Here is a 25,707-nt window from a genome sequence, read left to right as displayed (position 1 = left end):
GTGGAGGTGATGGAATTCCACCTGAGCTATTTCAAATAATAAAAGATGGTGCTGTGAAAGTGCTGTGCTCAATATGCCAGCAAATTTGGAAAACTCAGCGTGGCCACAGGACTGGAAAAGGTCAATTTTCATTTTAGTCCCTAAGAAGGGCAATGCCAAAATGTGTTCAAATTACCAGACAGTTGTGCTCATTTCACATGCTAGCAAAGTAATGTTCAAAATCCTTGAAACTAAGCTTCAACAATAAGTGAACCAAGAACTTCCAGATGTTCAAGCTGGATTTAGAAAAGGCAGAGGAACCAGTGATCAATTTGCCAACATTCGCTGGATCAGGGAAAGCAAAGGAGTTCCAGAAAAGTGCCTACTTCTGCTCCATCAACTGCACTAAAGCCTTTAACTGTGTGGACAGGACATGGCAGGAAGAGAAGCCACTCTGAGAAAGCGTCGAATGCTGAGGAGTTCCGGAGTCAGGCTCACCTTCGCAGTCGCGTCTCTGGGTCTGTGCCGTGGAGGCCCCGCTCGCTTGACTGACATGGGCATGCGCGTCGGCATCGCGGTGACTCTCTTCCTGCGCCTCTGAGGCTCCCGGGCCTGCTGGCCCATCGTCTGCCAGTGGAGTTGAGCTCCCAGCTGGGCAGCGTTCTCTGCAGAAAGAGGCCCCCACGGCTCCGAGCACCCTGGAGCCTGAACAAGCTCCGCTTTGAGGCTGTAGAGGCAGACAGCTGCTTCCAGCCTTGCCTTGTTTGAAGGAGGTCAGTCTGCAGCCCAGAGGGATCCTCACCCTGAGCGGAAACATGGGGTGACCGCCCGTCGCTGTTGGCGAGCCCCGCACTGGCCATGGGGCACGAGAGATGTAAGGTACAACTTGCCCCAACTGTAGATTGTTCGAAGAACTTTCATTTGAAGAGGAAATTTCATCCAAGGGGCCACAAAGCCCAGAGGAGCCAAGCAGGTGATCCCTGCAGTCCTGCTTGGTGGTGGGCCACGTGAGCAGAGCCCCAAGTGCACTCCCGGATAGGCAGCCGTCCCTCACCCTCCTCGGTGGGGCCTGGGGCTGAGGGCCCCCCAGGACTGTCTCCCGCTTCCTGCTGCCCGGCAACAGGCTCTGGGGTGAGGGGCCTGCTACTGGGTGTTCACAGCTTCCAGCTGAAGGCCACAGGAGAGGCCACACGGGTCTCCATCAGTGAAGCGGGCTGTGTCCACGTGGTGTGGCCACACGCCATTGCAGCAGCGCGGAGACAAGACTGCGGGTGCTGGGCGCCCCGCCCCTGCTGAGAAGCCAGACGCTGCCTCAGCCCGTTGGGCAGGCTCTGTGCGGCAGATGAGCAGACACCTCCCCTTTGCCCTGGGAAGGCCCGCAGCATGGGGCCCACCTGCGTCCCCCTGTGCCCTGCCTGCAGTACGGCAGCGGGTGGCCAGCAGGAGGGCCAGGGGCATGTCCCATGGTGCCCGGGGGTGTCCAGGGCCCTGGGGCTGATGGATCTGGAACGGGGTCTGCTGTACTGGGTGCAGGGGCCGGATTCCGAGGCCGCAGGTGTGGGTCATGCCTGAGCCCCCACCTCTCCTGCAGCCTGGAGGGGGTGGGCCTGGACCCCTGACCATGTGGCCTCTGCTGCCCTCAGGCAAACAGGAGACCACACAGGGGTCTGACTGTGTGTCACAGGATTCCCCACCTCTCTCTGTAAAACCTGAAGAACTTCCTCTAGTGTTTTCTGTGAGGAAGATGGGGGTCCTCCTGGTGATGAATTCTCTGGATCTCTGTCTGAAAGTGTCTGTTTGGTGTCATCTTTGAAGGATGTTTTGCAGCCAGAACACCAGGGGTATGCTCACTTTCATGGCTTTGAGGATGTCCCTCCGTTCTCCTCTGGTCCCTTCCCTTCCGTGACTTCCCTGAATGGCAGACTCGTGTATGGGAACAGTGCATACCTGAGGCTTTGCTTGATGTTACCTCCCGCAGCCGGCAGACCCCTGCTTCTCCGAGGTGGGCCAGGAAGGGCAGGTCCTGCTCACTAGAGACAGAGCTGCCCGTGTGTTTCTGGGTAACTCTGACTCCGGGGTGCAGCCCTGCGGGGGTCCCGACCTGTGCCGCGCAGCCCCGGGGCTCGGGTGCCCCGCCTGCTCCCCAGGCTCCAGGCGGCTTCCACTCAGGCCTTGAGGGCAGCTGCTGCAGGCTGTCTCCCCCGCACGCCCTTCTGCCTGAGGCCGTGGCCTTGCCGCCCGGCTGGCTCTCTGAGGCCTTTAAGTGGACTCTCTGAAATCTGGCTTTGCTCTTCTCTCTGCGGAAGGCTGGTGAGTGAGAAGCAGTTGCCTGGCCTGGCCAGCACGCCTGCTGTGGCGCTCGGGGGTCCCCAGCCCCACTCGGCACCAGGTGACACTAGCTGGGGGCACTCTGCCTCTGGTAGCGGCCTTTCCTCCTCCTGTGCCGGCAGGCAGGCTCCTCGCCACTGGCGCCACCTGGAAGCCGTGTTAGCAGGCCTTGGCCCCGGTTCCCTTCCGGGCTTGGTTGCCTCGGCTCTGTGTTCTTGTTGGAGGTCTGGCGCTGGTGGAGCGGGTTCCCACCTCCGGCTTCCGTGCCAGCTGTGCGGAGAAGGCAGGAGGAGCTGAAAGGACACCCTGGGGTCAGCCTGTGGCCAGACAGCAGGACAGTGCCCGTGCCTACCTCCAGTGTCCCGGGGCAGCTGGGGGGGGGGGGCGGCGGAGGGCACAAGCCGGGGGTCAGGACGCCCGTCGGGGCTGCCAGCCGAGGGTCTGTTGCCCCCTGGCAGGGCCACTGCCCGGCTCACGGGCCCCTGACTGCCGAGGTGGGTGTCGCGGCCACTGCAGGAGCACGTGGCCTGTGCTGGCCCGGCAGCCCTTGTGGAATCTTTGGACGATAAAAACCAAAATGTTTGTTTTCTTCTGCTCAGATTACCCGAAAATTCAGGCTGAATTCCGAAGGCAAACTTGAACAGACAGTCTCCATGGCAACCACTACACAGCCCTTGACTCAACACCTGCACGTCACATACAAGAAGGTGACCCCGTGACCCCGGGTGGAGCTGCCTGCCTGGGGACGCTGCACTGCAGGCGTGGGCGTGGCCACAGGTCGGCACCGTGGGTCGAGGGTGTGGCCTCGGCTCCTGTAATGACGTAGAGAAACCAAATAAAAGGCCTTTATTTTTATGGGTGAGCATCGTCAATGCCGTCACTTGCGTAGACTACATTTCTTTCATCTGCTGGTGATTCTTTGTTTCCAGAGTCTTCCCTAAAAACTTTAGAAAGGGTGACGTTCTCTCATTTTTTCCTGCAGTTTTGACAATATGCTTCCGTCATAGCTCAGTCAGTAAAGAGCCCGCCTGCGATGCAGGAATCCCCCTGCGATGCAGGAGGCCTGGGTTCAATTCCTGGGTCGGGAAGGTCCCCTGGAAACGGAGATGGCAACTCACTCCAGTATTCTTGCCTGGAAAATCGCATGGACAGAGGAGCTGGTGGGCTACAGTCCATGGGATTCCCAGAGCCGGACACAACTTAGCAGCTACACCACCACCAAAACACTTAAGAGCATTTGGTAGTCAGTAATAAGCTGAAGACAGAGGTTATGTTTAAGAGCTGAGCACGTAAGACCCCCATTTCCTAGTGGACAGAGGGCGTTCCCAAGGCATGAGGGTGGCTGTGAGCCTAAGCGTCGTTACGTAGATGTGAGCTAATTCTAACACACACCTTCGTTTCTTCCTGTGTCTAATTTACAGTGGAATCTTCCACACACACACTGGCCCTCGCCCCGCGCCCGCCAGCACGGGCCCCACGCCCGTGGCACGTGTGCTCTCTCCCCTCTGGTGGCTGAAGCGTCTCACGGTGAATTCCACACTGTGCCGTTTGAAACGCTTCAGCCTGTGTGCAAAAGAGAAAAAAGCCTCTCCTTCTCTGTGGCTCGGCCTCCACCACACCCTCCTTCCTGTTTCGCCCTCTTGGAGGGGGCGGGGGCACAGCTGGTTTCACCAGGAGCATAAGTAGACATGGGGCAAGGGCGGCTGTACCGAGGGCAGGGGTCTGCGCTGCAGCCACATGGCTGTCACACACCCAGGGGCACAGGCGTCGCGGGAGCTGGAGTTGCCAGTGCCTGGTGTGCGAGGAACTCAAGGCTGCAGGGGTCCCCCCTGGCCCAGGCCTGTCCCCCGGGCCCCACTCTGGTCCTGCCCCGTGGCTGGGCCGGAGCAGCTCCCCCTCCCTTCGTGGGGTCCTGTCCTCCCCGAGCCCCCATCTGGGGTCCCCCTGGTGGGGCTCTGCCGAGGTCGTGAACCTGAGGCTCCAGGAGGCCCCATCCTTCAGGGTCCAGGGAAGGTAGCAAGGCCGTCCGTGGGGTCGCAAAGAGTCAGACACAACATAACAACACAACAGCAACCAGCAAGGCCCCAGGGCTGTTGCGTCCTGCACGCTGGCGGAGACAGACACCCCCTCCAGGGGGCAGCCACCTTTGCCGTCCACAGGACTATGGGGGACAGGCACAGCCTTATCCTCTGGGCCCCGTGGACGGACACCCCACCGCACAGTCTCTGACATACCTCGGGAATCATTTCTCCATAGTCTGGATGTTAGGCCCTGACTTCGGGTTAGGTGGCTGCTTGTCACCCTGCCGTCTGGGGGACTTGTTTGTCGCTGACCAGCACCAACCTCCTCATCAAGTTGGGCCACACTGTGATCTGTCTGAATGAGCTCTCAATGTCAGTAGGCTGGGGGTTTTCCAAATTCCAGGTCTGGTTCCTCTTGGCTGATGGGCTTCCCAGGTGGCTCACAGGTTAAAGCGTCTGCCTGCAATGCGGGAGACCTGGGTTCGATCCCTGGGTCGGGAAGATCCCCTGGAGAAAGAAATGGCAACCCACTCCAGTATTCGTGCCTGGAGAATCCCATGGACGGAGGAGCCTGGTGGGCTACAGTCCACGGGGTCGCAGTCACGACTGAGCACCTTCCGTTCCACTTTCACTTTTCTTCTTGGCTCACAGCTCTGTCTTCACATCTTCTTGGCTCTGACTGTCCGAGGGGAACAAGGCGCTTGGCGCTTTGCTTGGAACGCCCAGCCAGGCACCCGGGCCTCTGTCCACACGCTCTGCCTTCCTGCAGCCTAGGACACCCTGGAGCCAAGCTCTTGACAGCAGTCCCCGCTTCCATCTGAGACCTCATCAGACTGGCCTTTACACCTGTCCAAGTCGGTAAACGGAAGCCGTGCTGAGCTGGAGCCGGGAGGGATTCCCTTGTGGTCCAGGGGTTAGGACCCCACTGGTACTGCCCAGGGCTTAGGGCCCCACTGGCACTGCCCAGGGCTTAGGGCCCCACTGGCACTGCCCCGGTTCTGGGGCCGGTCCCTGGGCAGGAAGCTCAAACCGCAGAAGCTGCACTGCATGGCCCAGTTAATTAAAGAAGTGTCGAGCAGGCAGGCCCCCAGGGGGCGCTCTCAGCCAGCCCTACTGGACGTCCCCACAGGAGGGGACCACCTGGCCTCCAGCCAGAAGCTGGCCACCGCTGCAGAGGGAAGAGTTTCTCCCTGCCTGGCAACAGCCCAGCCAACAAGAAGCCTCCAGGCTTCAGGCCCGCGCGCCTCCAGTGGACTGTTCACAGCAGCCGCGCCGACCTCTGTCTCCCATGAAAGAGCTTCCTCTCCTCTTCCCTGGGCTTGCCTGTGGCTCACCAGCTTCTGACCTGAAACCCGATGCTTTGCTGTTCCTGACTGAACCCATTTTGTCGATAAAAAGTTGCTGTTGATTGTTTCAGGTCCGCACATCCACGTTTCTCCTCGCGCTCGGCTCCGGCCACTCGGGTTTCCTCTAAGAAGGCGGAGGCTTCCTGCACAGCTCTCCTCTCTTCCTGCGTCCCCAGCATCGCCCCAGCCGTCCACTCACAGCTCTGAGCTCACAGCCACCTCCACATGCTTAGATAATTGAGCCTTTGACTGTGTGGATCACAGTAAACTGGAAAATTCTAAAAGAGATGGGAATACCAGACCACTTGACCTGCCTCTTGAGAAACCTATATCCAGGTCAGGAAGCAACAGTTAGAATTGGACATGGAACAACAGACTGGTTCCAAATAGGAAAAGGAATACGTCAAGGCTGTATATTGTCACCCTGCTTATTTAACTTATATGCAGAGCACATCATGAGAAATGCTGGGCTGGAGGAAGCACAAACTGGAATCAAGATTGCTGGGAGAAATATCAATAACCTCAGATATGCAGATGACACCACCCTTATGGCAGAAAGTGAGGAGGAACTAAAAAGCCTCTTGATAAAAGTGAAAGTGGAGAGTGAAAAAGTTGGCTTAAAGCTCAACATTCAGAAAACGAAGATCATGGCATCCGGTCCCATCACTTCATGGCAAATAGATGGGGAAACAGTGGAAACAGTGTCAGACTTTATTTTTGGGGGCTCCAAAATCACTGTAGATGGTGACTGCAGCCATGAAATTAAAAGACGCTTACTCCTTGGAAGAAAAGTTATGACCAACCTAGATAGTATATTCAAAAGCAGAGACACATTACTTTGCCGACTAAAGTCCGTCTAGTCAAGGCTATGGTTTTTCCTGTGGTCATGTATGGATGTGAGAGTTGGACTGTGAAGGCTGAGCGCCGAAGAATGGATGCTTTTGAACTGTGGTGTTGGAGAAGACTCTTGAGAGTCCCTTGGACTGCAAGGAGATCCAACCAGTCCATTCTAAAGGAGATCAACCCTGGGATTTCTTTGGAAGGAATGACGCTGAAGCCGAAACTCTAGTACTTTGGCCACCTCATGCAAAGAGTTGACTCATTGGAAAGAACTCTGATGCTGGGAGGGATTGAGGGCAGGAGGAGAAGGGGATGACCGAGGATGAGATGGCTGGATGGCATCACTGACTCTATGGACGTGAGTCTGAGTGAACTCCGGGAGATGGTGATGGACAGGGAGGCCTGGCGTGCTGCAGTTCATGGGGTCGCAAAGAGTCGGACACGACTGAGCGACTGAACTGAACTGAACTACGTCTCAGTAACAACTTTCTGACTTGGTCCATTCAGACTGCTTTAACAAGAATACCACAGACTGGCTGGATTTTAAGCAACAGGAATTTACTTGTCAGCGTCCTAGAGGCCCAGGACCACAGTGCTGGTGACCGGCTGACAAGGGACTTTTCTTCTGGACAGCTGCCCACTGGACCTCATGTGCGGAAAGGCTGGGCTGGCTCTCTGGGATCACCCAGGCAGGTACTCGTCCCAGTCACAAGGTGACTTTAGGACATAGTCCCCCCCCCAAGGCCACACCTTCTCCTCCCATGATGTTGAGGTTAGCACTTCAACATATGAATTTCAGGGAAGACAGACATCCAGACCACAGCTCTAAGGTCAGACCAAGCTCAGCCTGGAGGCTAAGGCCAGAGCCATCTCTGTTGCTGGAATGATGCTAAGAGCACCTGGGAGCACCAAGGAAGTCCACTCCCTCCCCCCTACACTGCAGGCTCCTCCCTTCTCAGCTGGGTGCGGGAGGGGTGGGCAGCCCCAGAGCAGAGCAGACAAGGTGGGGCATAAGAGACAGGAGCAGGTAGTGCACACGGCCCTCTGGTTGTCCTCCCCTCCATACCCAACTCGTGCCGCTGGCGGGCTGGGGAACTGGAGGGCATTCCCAGCCCCCTCGTTCCTCTGCCCTGCTTCCTGCAGCCCGGAGGCTGGGTCGCCCTTCCCAAGGGCTGCCCAGCAGCTTGCCTGTGCAGTGTCCGCCCGCCTCACAGGGCTGATCACCCCACCCGCCTGGAGCAGCACCTCAGCAGAGCTGCCCAGGGGCCGTCTCCTAAGCCTGTCCTCACGCCTACGTTCGGTGGCAGAATTCTCTTAGAAAATCTTCCCTCCATCCAGTTAGGCTCAGGTTCAGTTCCTCTGAAACAGTTCACGCTGGAGCCAGTGGAAACGCTCATGTCTTCCCTCTGATGTCCAGTGTTAGAGCAAGCGTGCAGGGACGCCGGGGCTGGCCCGGGACCAGCCTTCTCACGCCATGCCTCCCTCTCCTGTTTCTGCTACAAACCCAACACTCTTAGTCCAGTCTTTCTGTGGCAGAAGCAGGGGCCCATGTGACCTTACAGTTAGCCGGACGGAGACCCTGATGGCCTCTGTGCCCACTTCCTGCCCGGCACCTCCCTTCTCTCCCACAGGGGTGGGGGTGAGAGGCCTGGGCAGGATCAGCTCCCTTTACACACAGTTTCCTCAGGTACTTCCACTGAACTATTTGCCATCACACGGCCCTTCACTCCCTAGTGCTTCAGTATGGGACATGTGTATTCTTTAAGAAAGCGAAAAAAAACTGCATCCACACTGATATTTCCCAACCTGATTCTTAGATTATACACTTTCTTACTTAAATTCTTCTATTTCACCTCTTTTAAGAAAAAATCTTCTTTATCATTATTTACTTTCTCCTACAGGATACTTAGGACTTCCTGATGGCTCAGTGGTCAAGAATCCACCCGCCGTGCGGGAGACACAGGAGACCCAGGTTAAATGCCGAGTTGGAAAGGTCCCCCACAGAAAGAGAAGGCAACCAGCTCCAGTACCTTTGCTCGAAAAAGTCTATGGATAGAAGAGCCTGGCAAGCTATACTCCATGATGCTGCCAAGAGTTAGAGACGACTGAGCGACTAGTGCTAAGGACTAGAGCCTGGGGCTGCAGCGCGTGGGCCCCAGAGTTGGGCGCCCCTGAGCGGCTACACCTCCACGGGACACGTATGGCTAACTCAGAATAGTGATGCTGTCAATAAACTACTAACTGAAGTCAGTGTTTTCTATTGTTTTCACAGCTTTCACACTGAGTATATAGTGTTAAAAAATATTATAGTTGGAATAACTGATTTCTCTGGCTGCTTACGTCACCAAGTCAGCCTACAAACTCATTTATTTCTAATGTTGACTGTTTCAGTTAGCTTTGCTTATGCAAAACACAGATGGGACCCTGTTGTCAACAGTGTAAAACAGGGACTTCCCGGGTGGCCAAGGGGCTGGGACTCTGCGCTCCCGGTGTGGAGGGCCTGGGTTCCGTCCCTGGTCAGGGAGCTGGACCTCACACGCTGCAAGTGGGAACCCGAATGTTGTGGCCAAAGGTCCCACACGCCGCGAGGAGGGTCAAAGCCCGGCCACCGCAAGGGCCCAGCGCAGCCAGAGAAATAAGGACAGAAACCCTGTAAATCCAGGTTCGTCCCGCTTCACGTGCGTGCAGAGCCCGCCCAGGCCGGCCTGCCCCGCTCTGTCAGCAGACGCCCTGACGCTGGGTCTCTGGGCTGTCTCAGTCTTTTGCTAATCAAATACCGTCACGATGAATAACTACACACATGTCACTCTGGGCTTCTGCCAGTGTTTCTTCAGGACAGATTTCTCAAAGTAGCATTACCAGCCCAAGGGCGAGCGCGTGCGGGGCTGGTCCAGGTGGTGCCCTTCCCGACGGGCACTACGCTGTCTCGCCTCCCACAGCAAGTGTGAGGTGCCCTGCCCCCAGCGAGTCTGTGGTCAGATCTGGGCACGGCCGACCTGGTAGGTGAGGACTGGGGTGCTGGGGTCCTGGGGCAGTTTGGGTCTGCATTTCAACTTTGTCTTTCCTTCTTGACTTTTGAGGCTGAGTAAGTTCTTTTGAATTATAAATAATCTTCCTGATTTTAAACTACAGCCTTTAATGGAGGTGAAACACATGGTTACAACATGAAGTTCACTGTTCCACAGCGTCCACACGTGTGCGGCTGAGCAGCACTTGTACACTCGCGTGCGTGCAGCTGCCACCTCGGTCTGCTTCCAGGATAGCCTGTCACCCCGGGAAGAAGCCCCATGGCCCCCAGTCACTCCCCTCCCCACCCCGCACACCACCCTCTGCTTCCTGCCTCAGGCTGCAGCAGCTTTTGAAAATGTTAAACCTCATAAACACTTTTCCCATCAAATATATTGATATATATGTTATAAACATATATATAAATGTCATAAACACTTTTCCCCATCAAATATATTCTTTTCTTGTTCCTGGATTTTATGTTTCATTATTTCTTAAACCCTCATGTATTGTTTCACAGTGGCCCTTCGTCTCCCTCGTTGCAGAGGCTCTCTCTACAGTGAGCAGGGGCTGCTCCTCACTGCAGAGGCCGGGCTTCTCGTTAAGGCAGCTTCTCGTTGCGGAGCCTGCGCTCAGTAGCTGCCCCACTGCGGCGTGTGGGATCCTCCCAGACGGGATCAGACCCCTGTCCCCTGCACTGGCAGGCGGATTCTCACCCACTCTACCACCAGGGACATCCGCTTGTTCTCGGATTTTAAATCACATTTAGGAAGGTTTGCCCACTCCCCAGTTACAAAGAAATTCACACATTGCTCCTGGCACTTGCTTCACTTTTCGCACTTGCTCTTGGACCCACGTGTGATTTGTCTCGTCTGGTGTGTTGCCTGGGTTTGATCTGGTCTTTTTCCAGGTGCTGACTGCTCGTCCCATCGCTTGCTGACGACCTGGTCTCCTTCACCTCATCGTGGACTTGGTTCTCCAGGCTCCAGGGTCTTTCTCTGTGGGCCCCGCGTCCCTGTGCTCGCGTGTCTGCATGTGCCCGGGGCCTCGGGGTCCAGGGGCAGACCCAGAGGCAGGGAAGTCCAGGCCTTCCTCCTTTCTCTTCTTGGAAAGGTTTCCTCAGCTGTTTTTGTCCTTCCCCTCCTCATGTGAACTTTATAATTAGCTTTAGATCCAGACAGGGAAACACACTCTAGTACTTTCTTAAGAGGAAGATGCTTTGCTCAATCTCGTCCCCCTCTTTTGTGACCACATGCACTTTAGCCCACCGGGCTCCCCTGTCCATGGATTCTCCAGGCAAGAATACTGGAGTGGGTTGCCATTTCCTTCTCGGGGGGATCTTCCCGACCCAGGGATCTAACCCGCGTCCCCCGCTCTGCAGGCAGAATCCTCACCATCTGCGGGAACAGGTAGTTTCATAATGATGTTAAATTTATAAACTTCCTTGCTTGTAGAGAAATGGCTTTATGAGACTGTTTTCTTCTAGAATGAAGGGTTTCCTCCGTCTGACCAAGTCCAAGGTGTCCTTGCGGAAGCTCGAGTTTGCCTCACACGGGTTCACCTTTCTTCTCCATCTCTCCCTCGCAAAGTCACCTTCTGTGTTGCCGGAAAGGGTGCATCCCCCTTGTCTTCTGCCCAGCACGCCCCCGCGGCCAGTCTCCCCACAGGGACTGAAACCTGCTTTTCTGACTCTGTGTCTGTGGCACCAGCTCCCAGGGCTGGAAATGTCCCAGGGGGCTGATCCCAGTGACGGGAAGCAGGGCGCTGGGGGACCCTTCTTCTACCCCGTCCCACCCCCCCGACTTCCTGCCTTGGGCACCCATGAGACGCCCTCTCCCCACGGATGGAGCAGGCAGAGCTGGGAGGTGGTGCTGGCCCCCCGTCCGCTCCGCAGGAAGGGAGCTGAGGAGAGTGGTCCCGGGGGGCCTGGGGCCGGGAGGTGGGCCCCGAGAGGGGCGCAGGGCTGCCCTTGTGCACAGGGGCTGGCCTCTGGCTCTTCCCGCAGGAGGCGGGCCAGGCGGCCGGCGTAGCCGTCTGCTGGCCCCTGCCTGGTACAGAAAGGGAGCCAGGGCAGAGAGGCCACATGCAGCCGTGTGCCTGCGGCCGGGCCGCCCCCATCAGGGCCAGGACATCGCAGTGGGAGGGCGTGGGGAGGCACGGGCTGGGGAGGCTGGCCACCATGGAGGGCAGGGCTGTGTGCACGCAGGTGCCAGCATGCGCACGTGCGTGTCCACGTGGGCCCGGCAGGCACAGGGCAGTAAGGCGGCCTCCCTGAGGGGCCCGGGGCGGCTCTGCCGTGCTGATCAGTCATGGTGGGGCTGCCACCGTCCATCGCGGGAGGGGGCTGCAGGCAGGCAGACGGGCGCCCTCCACAGCCACTGCACTTTATTGGGGTCAGACACACACCATCGTCCTCATCCACGGGCTCTCACATCCACGGTTCCCTGCCATACGGGGACCCTGACACACGCGTGGGGCACACATTCCCCCGGAAGTGGGTCAGGAGTCACCGCAGCAGCCTCACACTCGGTGTGCAGGGTCAGCCGGCCCCACGGCACCTCCGTTGAGGACCGAGGCCAGCTCCAGTCCTGATGTGGTCCCGACATGGACGGGGCTCCCACTTCCTGCTTCAGGGCCGGGACACGGTGCAGCCTTCTGGCCCAGGAAGAACGGGGCAGGCAGGGCTTCCAGGGGCAGCGAGGCGGAAGGGTCGGCACTGAAGCCCAGCTCCAGGCCTGGGGGAGACCCTCACGCCTCTGTGCAGAGGGCCTGGGCTTTGGAGGAGGGGCTCAGGGCAGGGCCTCCAGCGTCCGCTCAGGGGCGGCTCCAAGGGTCTTCCCAGCTGGGGTGGGGCAGAGGGCCCCCTGGGCTCCTGCCTGAGCCAGCATCTCATCTCTCCGGCAACAGCATGAAGAAGGCAGCCTTCAGGAAGCGGCCAAAGCTGCAGAGTGCGGCCACCAGCCAGTGAGAGCGCAGGCCTGGGTCGGTGCTGACCACACACTTGAGCACGTCTGTCTGGGAGGGGAGAGGGCACAGTCAGGGCGTGCGGGGCGCAGTCCCGCCCCATCTGAGGCGGCCACGCCGCTTGACAGGGTGCCTGCAGTCCAGCTGGACGAAGGCCCGAGGTTGGACGTGAAGAGGCAGGAGTCTGAGCAGGGTGCTCCCCGTGTCCCCTTGCGGACGCCGTGGGGGACGACCCCTTAGAACAGGAGCCCAGTGGACAGCCACTCCTCACTTCCCTGTTTCTCCCTAGTCCTGCCAAGGAGCGCAGCCCCGGAGCCTGACCTCTGGCTGCCCAGGTGCCCAGCCCCGCCGGGCCCGAGGACAGGACAGGCAGGGGACGGAGCTGCCCGTGTCCCACCTGCCATGAGTCGCCCTGGCAGTCAGACCCTCCCTGCCCCTGCCGCCCCGCCTCCACCGGGGCCCCAACCCCAGTCCAGGGCTGGCCGCCGCCCCCATGGCCGATGGGCTGCACACACCTTTGCCACCACCCACTCTACAAAGAAGGCACCGCTCCCAGCAGCCCCCTGGCCAGGCCAGCGCTGGGCAGGTGAGGGGGGATCCAGAGACAGAGGTGGGACATGGCTCTGACCCCCCAGTGGGCAGGGCAGCAGGCTTAGCTCTGGGGGGCGGGCACGCCCCGGGTCAGCCTTGAGGCAGGGATGCAGCCCCAGCCGCGACCCCCTCCCCTCCAGCCCGTCACCTCCCCCCCACCCCGCGGGGGCCCTCACCCATCCACCACGCCTCCGCAGCCAGGTTGCCAGCGTCTTCCGCACAAACTCCCCGAGACAGTCGACGAGGGCGTGCACCAGGGCGGGCTGGGCCTGCCGCACACAGTCCACGGCCAGCCCCGCAGCCACCGAGTACAGAGACACAACCTTGCCCCACGTGATGCCTGCAGGGAGAGAGAGGGACGCTGGCCACCAAAGGCCACCAAGACCCCGCTTAAGGCCAGCCCTCAGCGCCACCTGAAAGGGATGAGCCTCCCGGAGCCATGCGCCCACCACCCCAAAGGTGACTGGGGTCAGCACCCAGGGCTAGCCTTGACCACCAGCTCCAATCAGACAGGGAGCTACGTCACCTGGTCGCCGTGCAAGTCCCGGCCACCATCTGCTCAGGTCAGCTCTGCCAGCCCCATGGGCCGTTCCTAGGTGTCCTAAGCTTCTGTTCCACACCTGCACACCTGGGCCAGAGCCTGGCGAGGACCCAGCCCACCTCTGCTGGAGAAAAGCAGTTCGGCAAAGAGGGACCTGAGCTGGTCAACGGGGCTCAGGGACCTGGCGCTGGAGGCACTGAACAGCAAGCAGCTTTGAGCTGCACCTGCCCCAGCCTGGCTGTCCCCGGAACAGAGCGGGGCGCTCGCCATGGAGAGAAGCTGAGGCCCAGCAGGAAGGGCCGTCCCCAAGCACCAAGCTGCGGAGGGCAGAGCTGAGACGGAGCCTCCCTGGGGAAGGGCAGACCCGTGACAACCGGGGACGAACGCCTGTCAGTCATAAAAAGCTCCTTAACACATAAAGAGATTCTGTACATCAAGGGAAAAAAAAAGATCTGCCGGAGACGGGAATGGCTACCCACTCCAGTATTCTTGTCTGGGAAATTCAAACAGAGGAGGCTGGCAGTCTACACTCCACAGGGTCCCAAAGAGTCAGACATGACGGAGCAGCTAACACTTTCACTTTCAACATTTTCTAAAGAAATAGGAACACAAATTATGAATAGCTGATTCACAAAATAAAAAACACCAACAATACAATAGACACAGTCGATAAAGCAGAAGTAGACGTTTTCCTGGAACTCTTTTGCTTTTTCGATGATCCAGTAGATGTTGGCAACTTGATCTCTGGTTCCTCTGCCTTTTCTAAATCCAGCTTGAACATCTGGAAGTTCACTGTTCACATACTGTTGAAGCCTGGCTTGGAGAATTTTGAGCATTACTTTGCTAGCCTGTGAGATGAGTGTAATTGTTCCGTAGTTTGAACAGCCTTTGGCATGGCCTTTCTTTGGGATTGAAATGAAAACTGACCTTTTCCAGTACTGTGGCCACTGAGAAATCTGTATGCAGGTCAAGAAGCAACAGTTAGAACTGGACATGGAACAACAGATTGGTTCCAAATTGGGAAAGGAGTACGTCAAGGCTGAATATTGTCACCCTGCTTATTTAACTTACATGCAGAATATATCATGCGAAATGCTGGGCTGGATGAAGAACAAGATTGCCGGGAGAAATATCAATAACCTCAGCTATGCAGATGAAAGCACCCTTATGGCAGAAAGCAAAGAACTAAAGAGCCTCTTGATGAAAGTGAAAGAGGAAAGTGAAAAAGTTGGCTTAAAACTCAGCTTTCAGAAAACTAAGATCATGGCATCTGGTCCCATCACTTCATGGCAAATAGACGGGGAAACAGTGGAAACAGTGAAAGACTTTTCTTGGGCTCCAAAATCACTGAAGATGATGACTGCAGCCATGAAATTAAAAGACACTTGCTCCTTGGAAGAAAAGCTATGACCAACCTTCACAGCATATTAAAAAGCAGAGACATTACTTTGCCAACTAAGTTCCATCTAGTGAAAACTATAGTTTTGCAAGTAGTCATGTATGGATGTGAAAGGTGGACTATAAAGAAAGCTGACTGCCAAAGAATTGATGCTTTTGAACTGTGGTGTTGGAGAAGACTCTTGAGAGTCCCTTGAAATGCAAGGAGATCCAACCAGTCAATCCTAAAGGAAATCAGTCCTGAATATTCATTGGAGGGACTGATGCTGAAGCTGAAGCTCCAATTACTTTGGCAACCTAATGGAAAGAGCTGACTCATTGGAAAAGACCCTGATCCTGGGAAAGATTGAAGGTGGGAGGAGAAGGAGATGACAGAGGATGAGATGGTTGGATGGCATCACCGGCTCAATGGACACGAGTTTTAGCAAACTCACGGCACACGAGCCCCGGACCGAGCAACTGAACTGCACTGAACTGCATACACTAGGCATGTGGAAAACGCTAACCCTCACTGATACTCAAAGAAGCGGCAATTTAAACGAGGTGTGAAGGGTCGTCTACCAGGGTGAAAGTTCAGAGTGGCAACGTGCGGACCCAGGGAACTGTGCAGCCTGGCCCCTGTGATGGGAAGGGCAGCTCAGGGCACCTGCCATCACCGGTGAGGTGACACCCCCTGGGGGCCAGGCCCTGGCCCGGCAGGAGCAGCGCAGGCGGGAAGAGCAGGCCCCGGACCCCAGTTGCCGGGGACAGTCGGTCACAGGAGCACAAGTGAGCCAAATGGAACGCTTGTTCGGTCACCAAGAGGCGGAAAGGGCAAGACAGGAAGACACAGGAGTGGGAGAGCGAGAGGTGGGCCACCTGCACAACAGAAGGTCGTTCGGCCTCCAGAGGCAGGAGCTCTGATGGGGCCAGGGCCACGCCTGCTGAAACAACACGTCCCTGAAGGGTGCAGACTCGAGTGTGAGTCCGTTCCTGACGCAGCGGGGCCAGCAGGGCCGTGAGACGGGGGGCAGAGCGGTGGGCCCCGGGGCCGGCAGTGACAGCTTAGCGGGCCTGGGCAGCGGTGGCTGCGCAGCCCTGCGGGTGGACCGATGCCACCGAATCGCACACTCTAGACGCTTGACTGGGGCTTCTCGCAGGGTTCAGTGACCCAGACGCCGAGGTCCCAGTGCAGGCCCAGGTGTCGGGGAGCTCGACCACACGCACCCCGTGGTGAGGTCAAACAATGAACAAAACGGTTAATCAGACACCACATGAATTTCACTTCAATTAAACGAAAATGTAAAAACCCCATGGACCGGGCCGTGTCGCGCCCCAGGCCCACCTGTTGCTTTGACTCCCACCCCCTTCCAAGCAGGTCAACGTCTAAAGCCCCCGCGCCGGCCCCTGGTCCCCAGGCCTCACTCCGCCAGCCTTAGCACCGCCCGCAGCGCTGCCCACCCTCAGGGCTCTGCTCACAGGCCCCCTCCAGGGGGCACCCAGGCCGCGGGGGCACCACGTCCTGGGGATGGCGCCATCACGCCATGCTCCCCGTTCACCAGCTGCTCACGGCACACGAGCCTGGGCAGGCCCCCCCGGACTTGGCACCCCAGGTGGACATGTGGGCTCCACGCGACAGCCACATTGGACCTGGAGAGAAAAGCTCTGGTCTGGGAGCTGCCAGCAGGCTGGTCTCCCACGTGGGTCTTGGGTATGTCCTATTTTCTCTGAGCTCTTAGCGTTGTTTTTTATGGAGATAGGGTCTCACTACCGGGCTTCCCTGGTGGCTCAGGTGGTAAAGAATCCACCAGCCACATGGGAGACCTGGGTTGGATCCCTGGGTCGGGAAGATCCCCTGGAGGAGGGCATGGCAACTCCCTCCAGCATTCTTGCCTGAAGAACCCCATGGACAGAGGAGCCTGGCAGGCTGCAGTCCATCGGGTCAAAAAGAGGTGGACACAACCAAGCAACTAGGCACACAGCAGTCTCAGTACCATCAATTCATCCTTCTGAAGCGTGAGATCCAAAAATTTCAAAAAGAAGACCCAGATGGGACTTCCCCGGTGGTCCAATGGTCAAGACTGCACTTTCAGCGCAAAAAAAAGAGTGAGATCCAGTGTTCTTAGCATGTTGACAATGTTCCACAACCACCACCGCTGCTGAATACCAGGCATTTTTACTCCAAATCCCTCTCCCCATGAGAACAGCGTCCCTGTCACCCCACCTCCTGGCAATCTCTCCTCTACTCGCCTCTGTGGATGACCTGTTCTGGACATTTCACACGAATCAAATCACTCAGTAGGTCCCATTTTGTGTCTGACTCCAGCCAGGGAGCAAAACGTTTTCCAGGTTCCTCATATCATCCTGTGCATCACCACCGCGCTCCTTGTTACGGCGGAGCAAGGCTCCATTGCGTGGACCGACCACCCACCAGGAGACGAGCCTGGGCGGGGGTCCCTCTGCTGCTGGCGGAGGGTCTGAAGGCTCATGGACACACCCTCATGTGGACACGTGGCTTCCCTTCTCAGGGCGAACCCCAGGGCATGGAGCTGCAGGGTCAGGCGGGGACGCCGTCAGTCGCCCCACTGAAGACGCCGACAGGAGGTCCACTGCGGCGGCTCTGCCTCCTGCGCGCTGGGTTCCGACGGCCTGCCTCCACCCCCAAGGGGTGCGAGCTGGAGTCTCGTGGCTGGGCGTGCATTTCCCCGATGACTGGCGAAGGTCAGCGACTTCTCACGGACATCTCAGAAGAGACAACTATTCAGATCCTTTGCGCATGTTTAAACGAGGCTGCCTTTTTAGCACAGATTTCTGAGAGTGTTTATCTCATGTGTTTTTTGATCTTTCCGTGGTAAAATACTTTCTTCTTGTAATGAAAAGTAAAAAAATGAAAATACTTGCCAACTTTGTTTTCCCACGTAAGGGAACCGAGAAGCCCCTCCAGCCAAGACGCAGTGGGAGCGTCACCCCGCCAATGCCTGTGGGGGGCTCGGCAGCATCAGGGTGCCGGCACGTGGGGGCACCCAAGCCCTACCCTGCAGTCCTCGAGCCGCCCACCCCACCGGCCACAGCCACAGAGCAGAGAGGCTGGCCCAGGAGGGTGACGGGGACGCGGGCCCAGCCCCGGGGTCAGCAGGCCAGGCCCCGCTGCGGGGAGAGGCCGCAGGGGTTCTGGGGTCCAGAGAGGTCGAGAAACTGCCTGCAACACACACAGCGATGAGGGGGCAGGCGGGCGTGGGGGGCTGCCGCGAGGAGGGGGCTGCCGCGAGGAGGGGGCTGCCGCGAGGAGGGGGCTGCCGCGAGGAGGGGGCTGCCGCGAGGAGGGGGCTGCCGCGAGGAGGGGGCTGCCGCGAGGAGGGGGCTGCCGCGAGGAGGGGGCGGAGCCAGCTGGGGGGCGGAGCCAGCTGGGGGCGGAGCCAGCTGGGGGCGGAGCCCGGCCCGGGGTGGGTGTGCCGGCAGCCGGGCGGCTTGGGCGGTTTCAAACCTGGCCCCAGGAGCCACTGGCGCCACATGCCCCGGCGCTCTGTCCGCAGGACACGCCTCCCTCCCGGCCTCCCGGGCCCTCCTGGAACCCACAGCCTTTCTGGGCTCGCCTCTGGTCGCCGGCCCTGAGTGGTCTGGGCAGGCAGGGCTGGACGCTCCGGCCGGGCCCCCACCCTCCCGCCACCGCCCTGGGCCCTGGCCCGCGCCTGCCCGGCCGCATTCCCAGAAATGACCCTTCCTTTTAAAGCCAGCCCTCGGCTCATAAACCAGCTGCCCGCCCGACAGCTCGGAGACACACACAGGCGGCCACCCACATGCCGGCGTCAGGCCGGGACGGGCCCGGGGGATGGAGGGGAGCCCAGTATGGCGGGCAGCCCTTGGTGCCCGCCGTGCTCCTTCCTGGCTGGCCCCTCCAGCCGCCTTCTCCACCAGGCCAGCCTGGATGCCCCCAAGCCCCACCCGAGGGCACCCTGGTCTCTCCTCACCCCTTGGGGTCCTGCCCGTGGTGCGCTGACCCTATGAGGCTGGCCCATAGCTGGCGGTCCCGTGTCCCACACCGTCAGTGCTGGCCGGCCCGCCAGGGGTCGGGAGGCCCCTCAGAGGGGGACATGGGAAGGCAACACCCTGAGGGTGGGGTCAGCAGACGGGGCCTCTGACGGGCCTGCAGCCCCTCCATCTGGCCCCATCTTCAGTGGGTGAGCGGAGGGTCCCTCTCAGGGCAGGGATGGTGGTCCTGGCGCCTCTGCCCCGAAGCCCTTTGGTGCTAAGCACGCCTCGGCTGAGCAAAGGCAAGGAGAGGACCAGGTCACATCACCAGTCAGCTAAGGGCTCGAGGCCTCCCGGCTGCCTGGGGCCCTCCTCTGCAGCAGGTTGTGGCCCCAAAGCCCCAGGGGGAAGGGGGTCCTCCCCACTCTCAATGCTGCCTGGCCACTCACACCTGTCCTCCAGCCAGGATGCAGCCCGGAGCACTCAGCTGTGGGCCCGCATGGACCCCTCCCGGAGGCTGGGACCACCATCCGTGCCTCAGGGGCCCCGGCCAATGCGGCTCCAGGCACCGGGGGGCATGCCGGGTCGGCCAAGGAGAAGGTGCTGTCCCGGGTGGGGCTCTGCTCCTGGACACCCGGCAACGCCTGGCACCTGCTCCATACCAGGACCTGGGACCGCGGTGGCTGCACCGAGCTGGGCACCGGGTCACAGGTGGACCACAGGGAGCCCACAGGCTTCCCAGGAGGGGACGTGGGGATGGGGGGGGCGCGCTGGGGACGAGTCCGGGGGTCTCCCGTGAGCCTGGAGGCAGGTGTGTGGACAGGAGCAGCAGGAGGTGCTCTCAGGTGAGGAAGTGAGGGAAGGAGGTGACAGGGATAGACGTCTCCCACTGCCGGGGCCCAGAGGGAGGCTCTGGGAAACCCACAGGGGCTGTGGGCCAGCCAGGTGACCCAGGTGAGGCACCCTCACTGCAGAGCGCCACTCCTGGGGGCGGGGGGCGCGGCTGGCAACGTGCCTCTGCCCAGCAGACTCCGGTGCAGCAACCCCGAGACTTTTCAGGTTCCAGGAGCCTGGCAGCGCCCACGCCGGCTGCCAGGGAGTGGGCATCGCACTTCGAGAAGCCCAGGTGAGCAGCAGTGCCAGCTGGCGGCCTGACACACGCCGCCAGCCAGGACTTTCAGCCAGTGCAGCCCCAGAACCCCACGAGGGGCCCACCGCCCTCGGACCCAGGGAGGTTCCCCGACAAGCCCACCTGTGCTGCAGCCCCGGCCCCGACAACTCCCAGGCCCCAGGCCCCGCTGGCACCGAGGGTCCCCGGCCTGGACACGAAGCCTCACCTGCAGAGAAGATCTGGGTCGCCACAGCCAGGAAGGCGTCGGTCACCACGGTCTCCGACTGCAAGGAGAGGTTCAGCTGGCGGGCCACGTTGCGGTAGACGCTGGGCCGGATCAGCTCCAGCTCGTCCGCTGCTCAAGCACAGGGGTGGGTCAGAGGGGTCCCATGGGCCGGGGGCCAGCCCACAGCCGCAGCAGGGGCCCTGACCCCAGCCTGATCCCTGACCCCCGACCTGTCCCATGCCCACCCACTTGACACCACCCCCAGGGTCCCCAGGGACAAGGCTAGGGAGGTGTGGGCACCCCAGACCTGCCTGAGGGCTGCCCTTCTGACAAGTCAGCCACGCCCCCCCCCCCCCCCCCCCCGGGGCAGAGCCGGCTGGGCCGGTGCGGCGGGAATCCCGGGCGTGCCTGCTCAGTGACTCACAGCACACACCAAGCTGCCCGGGCGGGCAGCCAGCCCCAACGTGGGCAGGGTGGGGGCCAGCGACCCCACACAGGTGGGGAACCCGAGGCTGCCTCGGGGAGGGGCAGCCTCGCCAGGCCCAGCATCATTCAGGAAACCAGAGACCCAGCCACTGCCCGGAGGTGCCAGGCCTGGGCTCCTGGTGCCAGGCGGGGATGCCCGTCAGTGGAGGAACGCCCTCGCAGGGCCCCGTCTACACCATGTCCGCAGGGACGCGCCGGAACCCCTCTCGGCCCACGCACTGGGTGTCCCCCAGCCTGGCCGCCTCTCCAGCCAAAGCAAACAGGGAAATGCTTCCCACTGGAGGTCCCGGTGATAAGGGCGACGCGTCAGCCCTGGAGCCAGCTGCACTCCGTCCAGTTCAGGAAGATCTGAAGCCAGAGCGGGACTGAGCCTGGTGGGGCCACGGGGGCGGTGGCATGGAAACTCCCAGGGCGGGCCTGGCCAGCCGTTCCCACGCACAGAGCCGGGGGGCGACCGGGGACTGGCCCCAAGAGACCAGGCGCGGGGGCGCGCCCCCCGCCTCTTCCTGTTTGCTGCTGCTCTCAGAGCGGGGCATCTGTGCAGGGAGGGGCTGGGGGTGCTGAGGGCAAGGGACGGCTCCAGGCCGGGACAAGAGGCGGTGGGGGCGGGGGGGGCTCACGTGGAGCAGCTCACAAGGGCCACACATTGGGAGTCCAAGCTACCTCCCTCCGGGGACCCCTCGGCCGCCTGACAGATGCTGAGCCCAGGGACTGGCCGTGAAAGCAGCTTGGGGAGGGCCCTGAGGCCTGGCCCTGCAGAGGGCCAGCGTGGGGCACTTGGCTGGACTCTGCTCCCCCAGTCCAGGCCGGAAGCATCCCAGGCTCCCTGGATCCGAGGTCACAGCTCGGAAGGGACAGTGATTAGCGGAGCCCACAGCGGGGCTTTCCAGACAAGTTCAAACAACAGGGACCCTGGCCCAAGGCCCTGTTCCAGGCAAGGCCGTGGAGCTGGGGGCCAGCAGGGCCGCAGGGCAGGCCAGGACAAAGGAAGGACTTTCTCCCGGCCACTGCAGGGGCCTCTCAGCAGCCCGAGATACCAAATTCCCCAGGGCCCTCTGGAACGCTCAGCCCAGGCTTGTCCCTACAGCCCAGCTGGAAGAAACGGTTTGGGCCCTGGCCTCAGGGGAGTACAGGCCGTCTGGACCTTCGGCTGAAACCTCAAGCCTCACGTGCTCCCCAAGACCCAGGCGGGCAGCACCCTCCTGCAGCCCTCAGCTGCACACCACGCCAACACTCCTGGGCAGACCAGGTCTGCACAGCCTTGCCCCCAGGGTCCGCAGAACACAAGGGCCAGCCCGAGAAGAGGCAGGCGTCCCCTTCCACGGGGCACTGCCTCCAACCCAGGGTCCTGGGCCAGTCTCTCAACCCACTCTGCCTGGAGAGCCACCCAGTCAGGGTGCCAGCTGTGCCCCCACACCCCTCAGTGCACACTCCCCACGTGGAAGGTCACACTGGGCGGTGTAGAACTGGGCAACCTTAGTCCCCGTGGCGAGATGGGTTGAATGAGTCAGCTGAAAGGGTCCCTCCCTCTCTGCGGTCCTTGGAGAAGATGGAGCCAGTTAAGCCGATGACCCACCCACGCCTACACAGCAAGCTGTGCAGGCGAGGTTCGCAGCGGCCCAGCCTCGCACCATCTCTGCTCTCCTAGGCGCTTATTTCCGCAGGAGCCGGCGGAGGCCTCCAAACCCAGAGAAAAGAGCAGCCCACGCAGGACTGCAGCCAGTAACTGTGAGGACCTATTTTCCAAAACAAACATCAGGACACGTGGTCCGACAAAGGATTTTTGTGCCCAGCTGAGTACAAGGGTCACTCTGGAAATTTAGCCAAGAAAACATCATTCCTCCCGGAGTTTTCTATTCTTTATGGCCAGGATGTGTGCAATCTGGGCTCAGCAGGCAGATGGGAGGTCTGGCGGGTGCACAGGCCAGCTGACTGGGGAGCTAGGAGAGGAGGGTGCTGGAGGGAACCCCCGCCCGCCTTGCGCGATAGATTCCTCAGGGCACCAGGACCAGTCCCCTCCCTGCCCCGGAGGGAAGACAGAGGCCCGGCCACCCGCTGGGCTGCCAGTGCAAGGACAGCTGTACCCGAGGCGCTGCGTGTCCGCCCGACCGGCTGGAAGGGGCAGCCTGGGGACCCCGCCGGCCGGCCGGCGCCCGCACTCACCCAGGCGCAGCAGCACGGCGCACACCTCCGCCAGGCGGCCGCCGGGGACCGGCGCGGCGCGCTCGGGCGCGCTCCAGGAGAGGCCAGCGCGTAGCAGCCGCGCGTGCACGAACTCGCGGCCGAGCGCCTTGGCCTGGGCCACCAGCTCCTTGTCGGTGGGCGAGCGGTCAAAGACGTCCATGATCTCGGCGGCGAAGACCGAGGAGCGCCGCAGCACCTCCATGGCGGGGACGAGGGCGGGGGACGCCGCACCTGCGGGCAGACGGCGCTCAGACGGGCCCACCCTGTCGCCCCGGCCGGGCTGCGAAGGGGAAGGCCGGCCGCGCGGAGGGCGGGCAGTGGGGCGCGGGGAGGGGGCGCGGCGCGCGCCGGGGCGCACCGGGAGGCCGGGCGGGGCTGGGCTCCGGGGCAGGGCTCCGGCCGGCTGCGGGTGAGCGCTCCGGTTGGTGCTCCAGATCTTTAAAAGCGCGGAGTCACATTCTTTCAGACGCCGAGCTCAACCACAAGGATCCTCGCGGCCGCCGAGGATAGGAGGGACCGCGGCGAAATGGCGATTTGCTCCGGGACCGCCGCACCCGCGCGCGAAGACTAGTGCGCGGGCGACGGAGGCGTGGGCACGGCCCGACCTGCGCCCAGCCGGCGGCCGCCGGGACCCCGGCCCAGCCCCGCGTCCTGGGCCGCCCGCCTCCGCGCCTCGCGATCCTCGGTGCCTGTCCCCGGCCTCGCGGTCCCCATGGCTCCGCCCGCCCGCTCACCTCTCCCGCCGCATGTCTCGGGCGCGGGGTGGGGGGGACGACTGCTGGCTTCAGGACCTGCGAGCCGCCGCCCCCGCCGCTCGGGATCCTTCCATTCAAACCGGCGAGGCCGCGCGCCCCGCCCCGGTGCCCGCCCAGTCTACGCCGAGCCGGCTGGAGCGCCGAGTGCGCGGGGCCTCGGGCCCTCCCGGGGCTCTGGCGGCGGCGTCGGGGGCGAGGGGAGCTTGGGTAGCACTGCGCGACTCTCCTCCGGCTAGAGGCGAGGCTTGGGGCTTTGCCTTCTAAGGGAAAGGCAACCCCGGGGCGGAGCCGCGGCCGGAGCTTCCCCGCCGCCTCCCCGCTTAAGGAGGACCCGGCTAGTTCCCAAGGCGCGCTCTGGGAGGGCCTGGGGGCGGGAGCTGTCCCCGCCTGGCCCGGTGAGCAGGACCTAGCGCGGGCCCCAGCCGCGTGGGCTCGCACCCGGCTCCATTAGCTTATTGATTTCTAGAGAGCCTTTATATATTCCGGGAGCTGTGTCCCTGCCCTTGCGCGTGGTTGGGCATCGTACCGACAGACGCACATTTGTGCGCGCTTTGACTGGAGTTAATGCCATTCTCCTCTGCCATCTTTGGTGCTGCTATGTTGAACAGTTTTCTCCATGACATCCGATTTATCACTTTTCTCACCTTCAGTGATTTTCCATTAGGACATTCTCCCCTGTTTTAGAAGCTTAATTGTTTTAGCATTCACATTTATTTCTGTGATGGATTGCAGATTAATTCTTGTGAATATTGTGGTAGGGGTCAGAGCTCGTCTTTTCCATATGGATGTCCAGTGGACCATCGCTGTTTATTGCAAAGACCATCCTCTTCCCACTGATGTGGAGAACAGTCGGCAGGATAAACCGAGCAACTGTGTGCGTGAGGCTCTGTTCTGGGTGCTTTTCTGTCCCCCTGTCCCATTTCTCTCTCTTGGTATGTGGGTTCTTATTTCCCAGGTCAGGGATCAAACCCACACTGTGGAAGAGTGGCTTTAACCAGTGGGCAGCCAGGGACATCCCTGTTTCTCTGTCCGCAAGTCAGCATCCCACAGTTCAAACAACAAACAGGATGTGCCCACGTGCCTGAATTCACATGTGTACAACACTGCACCCGGTATCTGTGAACGCATGTTCTTTCCATGTGTGCATAGGATGTTAAACGAAATAGATCATGTCCTGGGCCAGGGAGTCTCAACAAATTTCAGAGGACTGAAATTATACACGTGTGTCCTCTCTGAAATACATTAAACCTCAAAAACAGGAAAACTACCAGAAAGCCTCCAAGGACTTGGAATTGAATATCACACTTCTAAATCATCAATGAGCCAAATAATAAATCACAGGAAAAGTTGTAGAATAATTTGAAATGCACAGTAGTGAAAATATGGCGCATTAAATGCTGTGGAAGGCAGATAGAGCAGTCCTTTGAGGAAAACTTATAGCTTTAGAAAAAAGTTTGAAAATTAATGCTCTAAGCTGCAACTCAAGAAGCTAGAAAAGGAATAACAAATTAAAGTCCAAAGTGAGAGGAAATAACAGCAGAAATTGGTGGGGAAAAAAAGCAAAACTCAGGGGAAATCAATCAAGCCAAAAGTTGGTACTTTGAAGAGAATGCAATGGATAAACCCCTGGAAATAATGGATTAAAAAAAGGAACCATAAATTCCAATGTCAGGAATGAAAAAGAGGACATGACCACAGACATAGCAAACATTAAAAAGGCAGGAGGCTCCCCTGGGGATCCGCTGGTCGAAACTCTGCTCACAGTGCAAGCTGCCTCAGCTGCAGCTCGATCGCTGCTCGAGAAGCTAGATCCCACATGCTGCAACTCAGAGCCCCATGCTGCAGCTAAGGCCAGGCACAGTCAAAGCAGTCTTCAAAGGTGACGAGAGGACAGTGTGAGCAACTTCATAGAAGTAATTCAAAACGTAAATGAAATGATTCACCAAAACTGACACTAGAAGCAATAGAAAATTCTGGATAGTC

At 59.9% G+C, this 25,707-nt stretch overlaps 2 protein-coding genes across 7 annotated transcripts in view; one reads left to right on the top strand and one right to left on the bottom strand.

Moving 5' to 3' along the window:
- Nucleotides 1-3,136, top strand: part of THAP4 (THAP domain containing 4) — a 35,206-nt gene extending 32,070 nt beyond the window's left edge. For all 6 annotated transcript variants that reach the window (XM_068963964.1, XM_068963966.1, XM_068963967.1 and 3 more), the window contains one exon: nucleotides 2,907-3,136. In XM_068963964.1, the coding sequence (XP_068820065.1) occupies nucleotides 2,907-3,026 (120 nt within the window). In that variant the 3' untranslated portion in view covers nucleotides 3,027-3,136. The remainder of the gene's footprint in view (nucleotides 1-2,906) is intronic.
- Nucleotides 3,137-11,928: 8,792 nt separating this feature from the next.
- Nucleotides 11,929-23,835, bottom strand: BOK (BCL2 family apoptosis regulator BOK). Its single transcript, XM_068965427.1, has 5 exons — nucleotides 23,704-23,835; nucleotides 22,949-23,200; nucleotides 20,300-20,428; nucleotides 13,252-13,415; nucleotides 11,929-12,535 (listed from the first exon to the last, which is right to left on the bottom strand). The coding sequence occupies exons 2-5, from the start codon at nucleotides 23,169-23,171 to the stop codon at nucleotides 12,410-12,412; spliced, it is 642 nt and encodes a 213-aa protein (XP_068821528.1). The 5' UTR covers nucleotides 23,172-23,200; nucleotides 23,704-23,835; the 3' UTR covers nucleotides 11,929-12,409.
- Between the last annotated feature and the right edge of the window lie 1,872 nt (nucleotides 23,836-25,707).

This window comes from Capricornis sumatraensis, chromosome 2, assembly GCF_032405125.1.
Source record: "Capricornis sumatraensis isolate serow.1 chromosome 2, serow.2, whole genome shotgun sequence".
In the NCBI taxonomy this organism is placed as follows: Eukaryota; Metazoa; Chordata; class Mammalia; order Artiodactyla; family Bovidae; genus Capricornis; species Capricornis sumatraensis.
The sequence above is the reverse complement of the archived record's forward strand: the minus strand, read 5'-3'. Positions and strand labels throughout refer to the sequence as shown.

Coding starts and splice junctions, on each gene's coding strand:
- BOK (XM_068965427.1), bottom strand. CDS start 23,171: ATGGAGGTGCTGCGGCGCTCCTCGGTCTTCGCCGCCGAGATCATGGAC. Junction 13,416..20,299: donor GACCCAGATCTTCTCTGCAG/GTGAGGCTTCGT, acceptor CTCTCCCTGCAG/GCATCACGTGGGGCAAGGTT. Junction 12,536..13,251: donor TGCGGAGGCGTGGTGGATGG/GTGAGGGCCCCC, acceptor CTCCCCTCCCAG/ACAGACGTGCTCAAGTGTGT.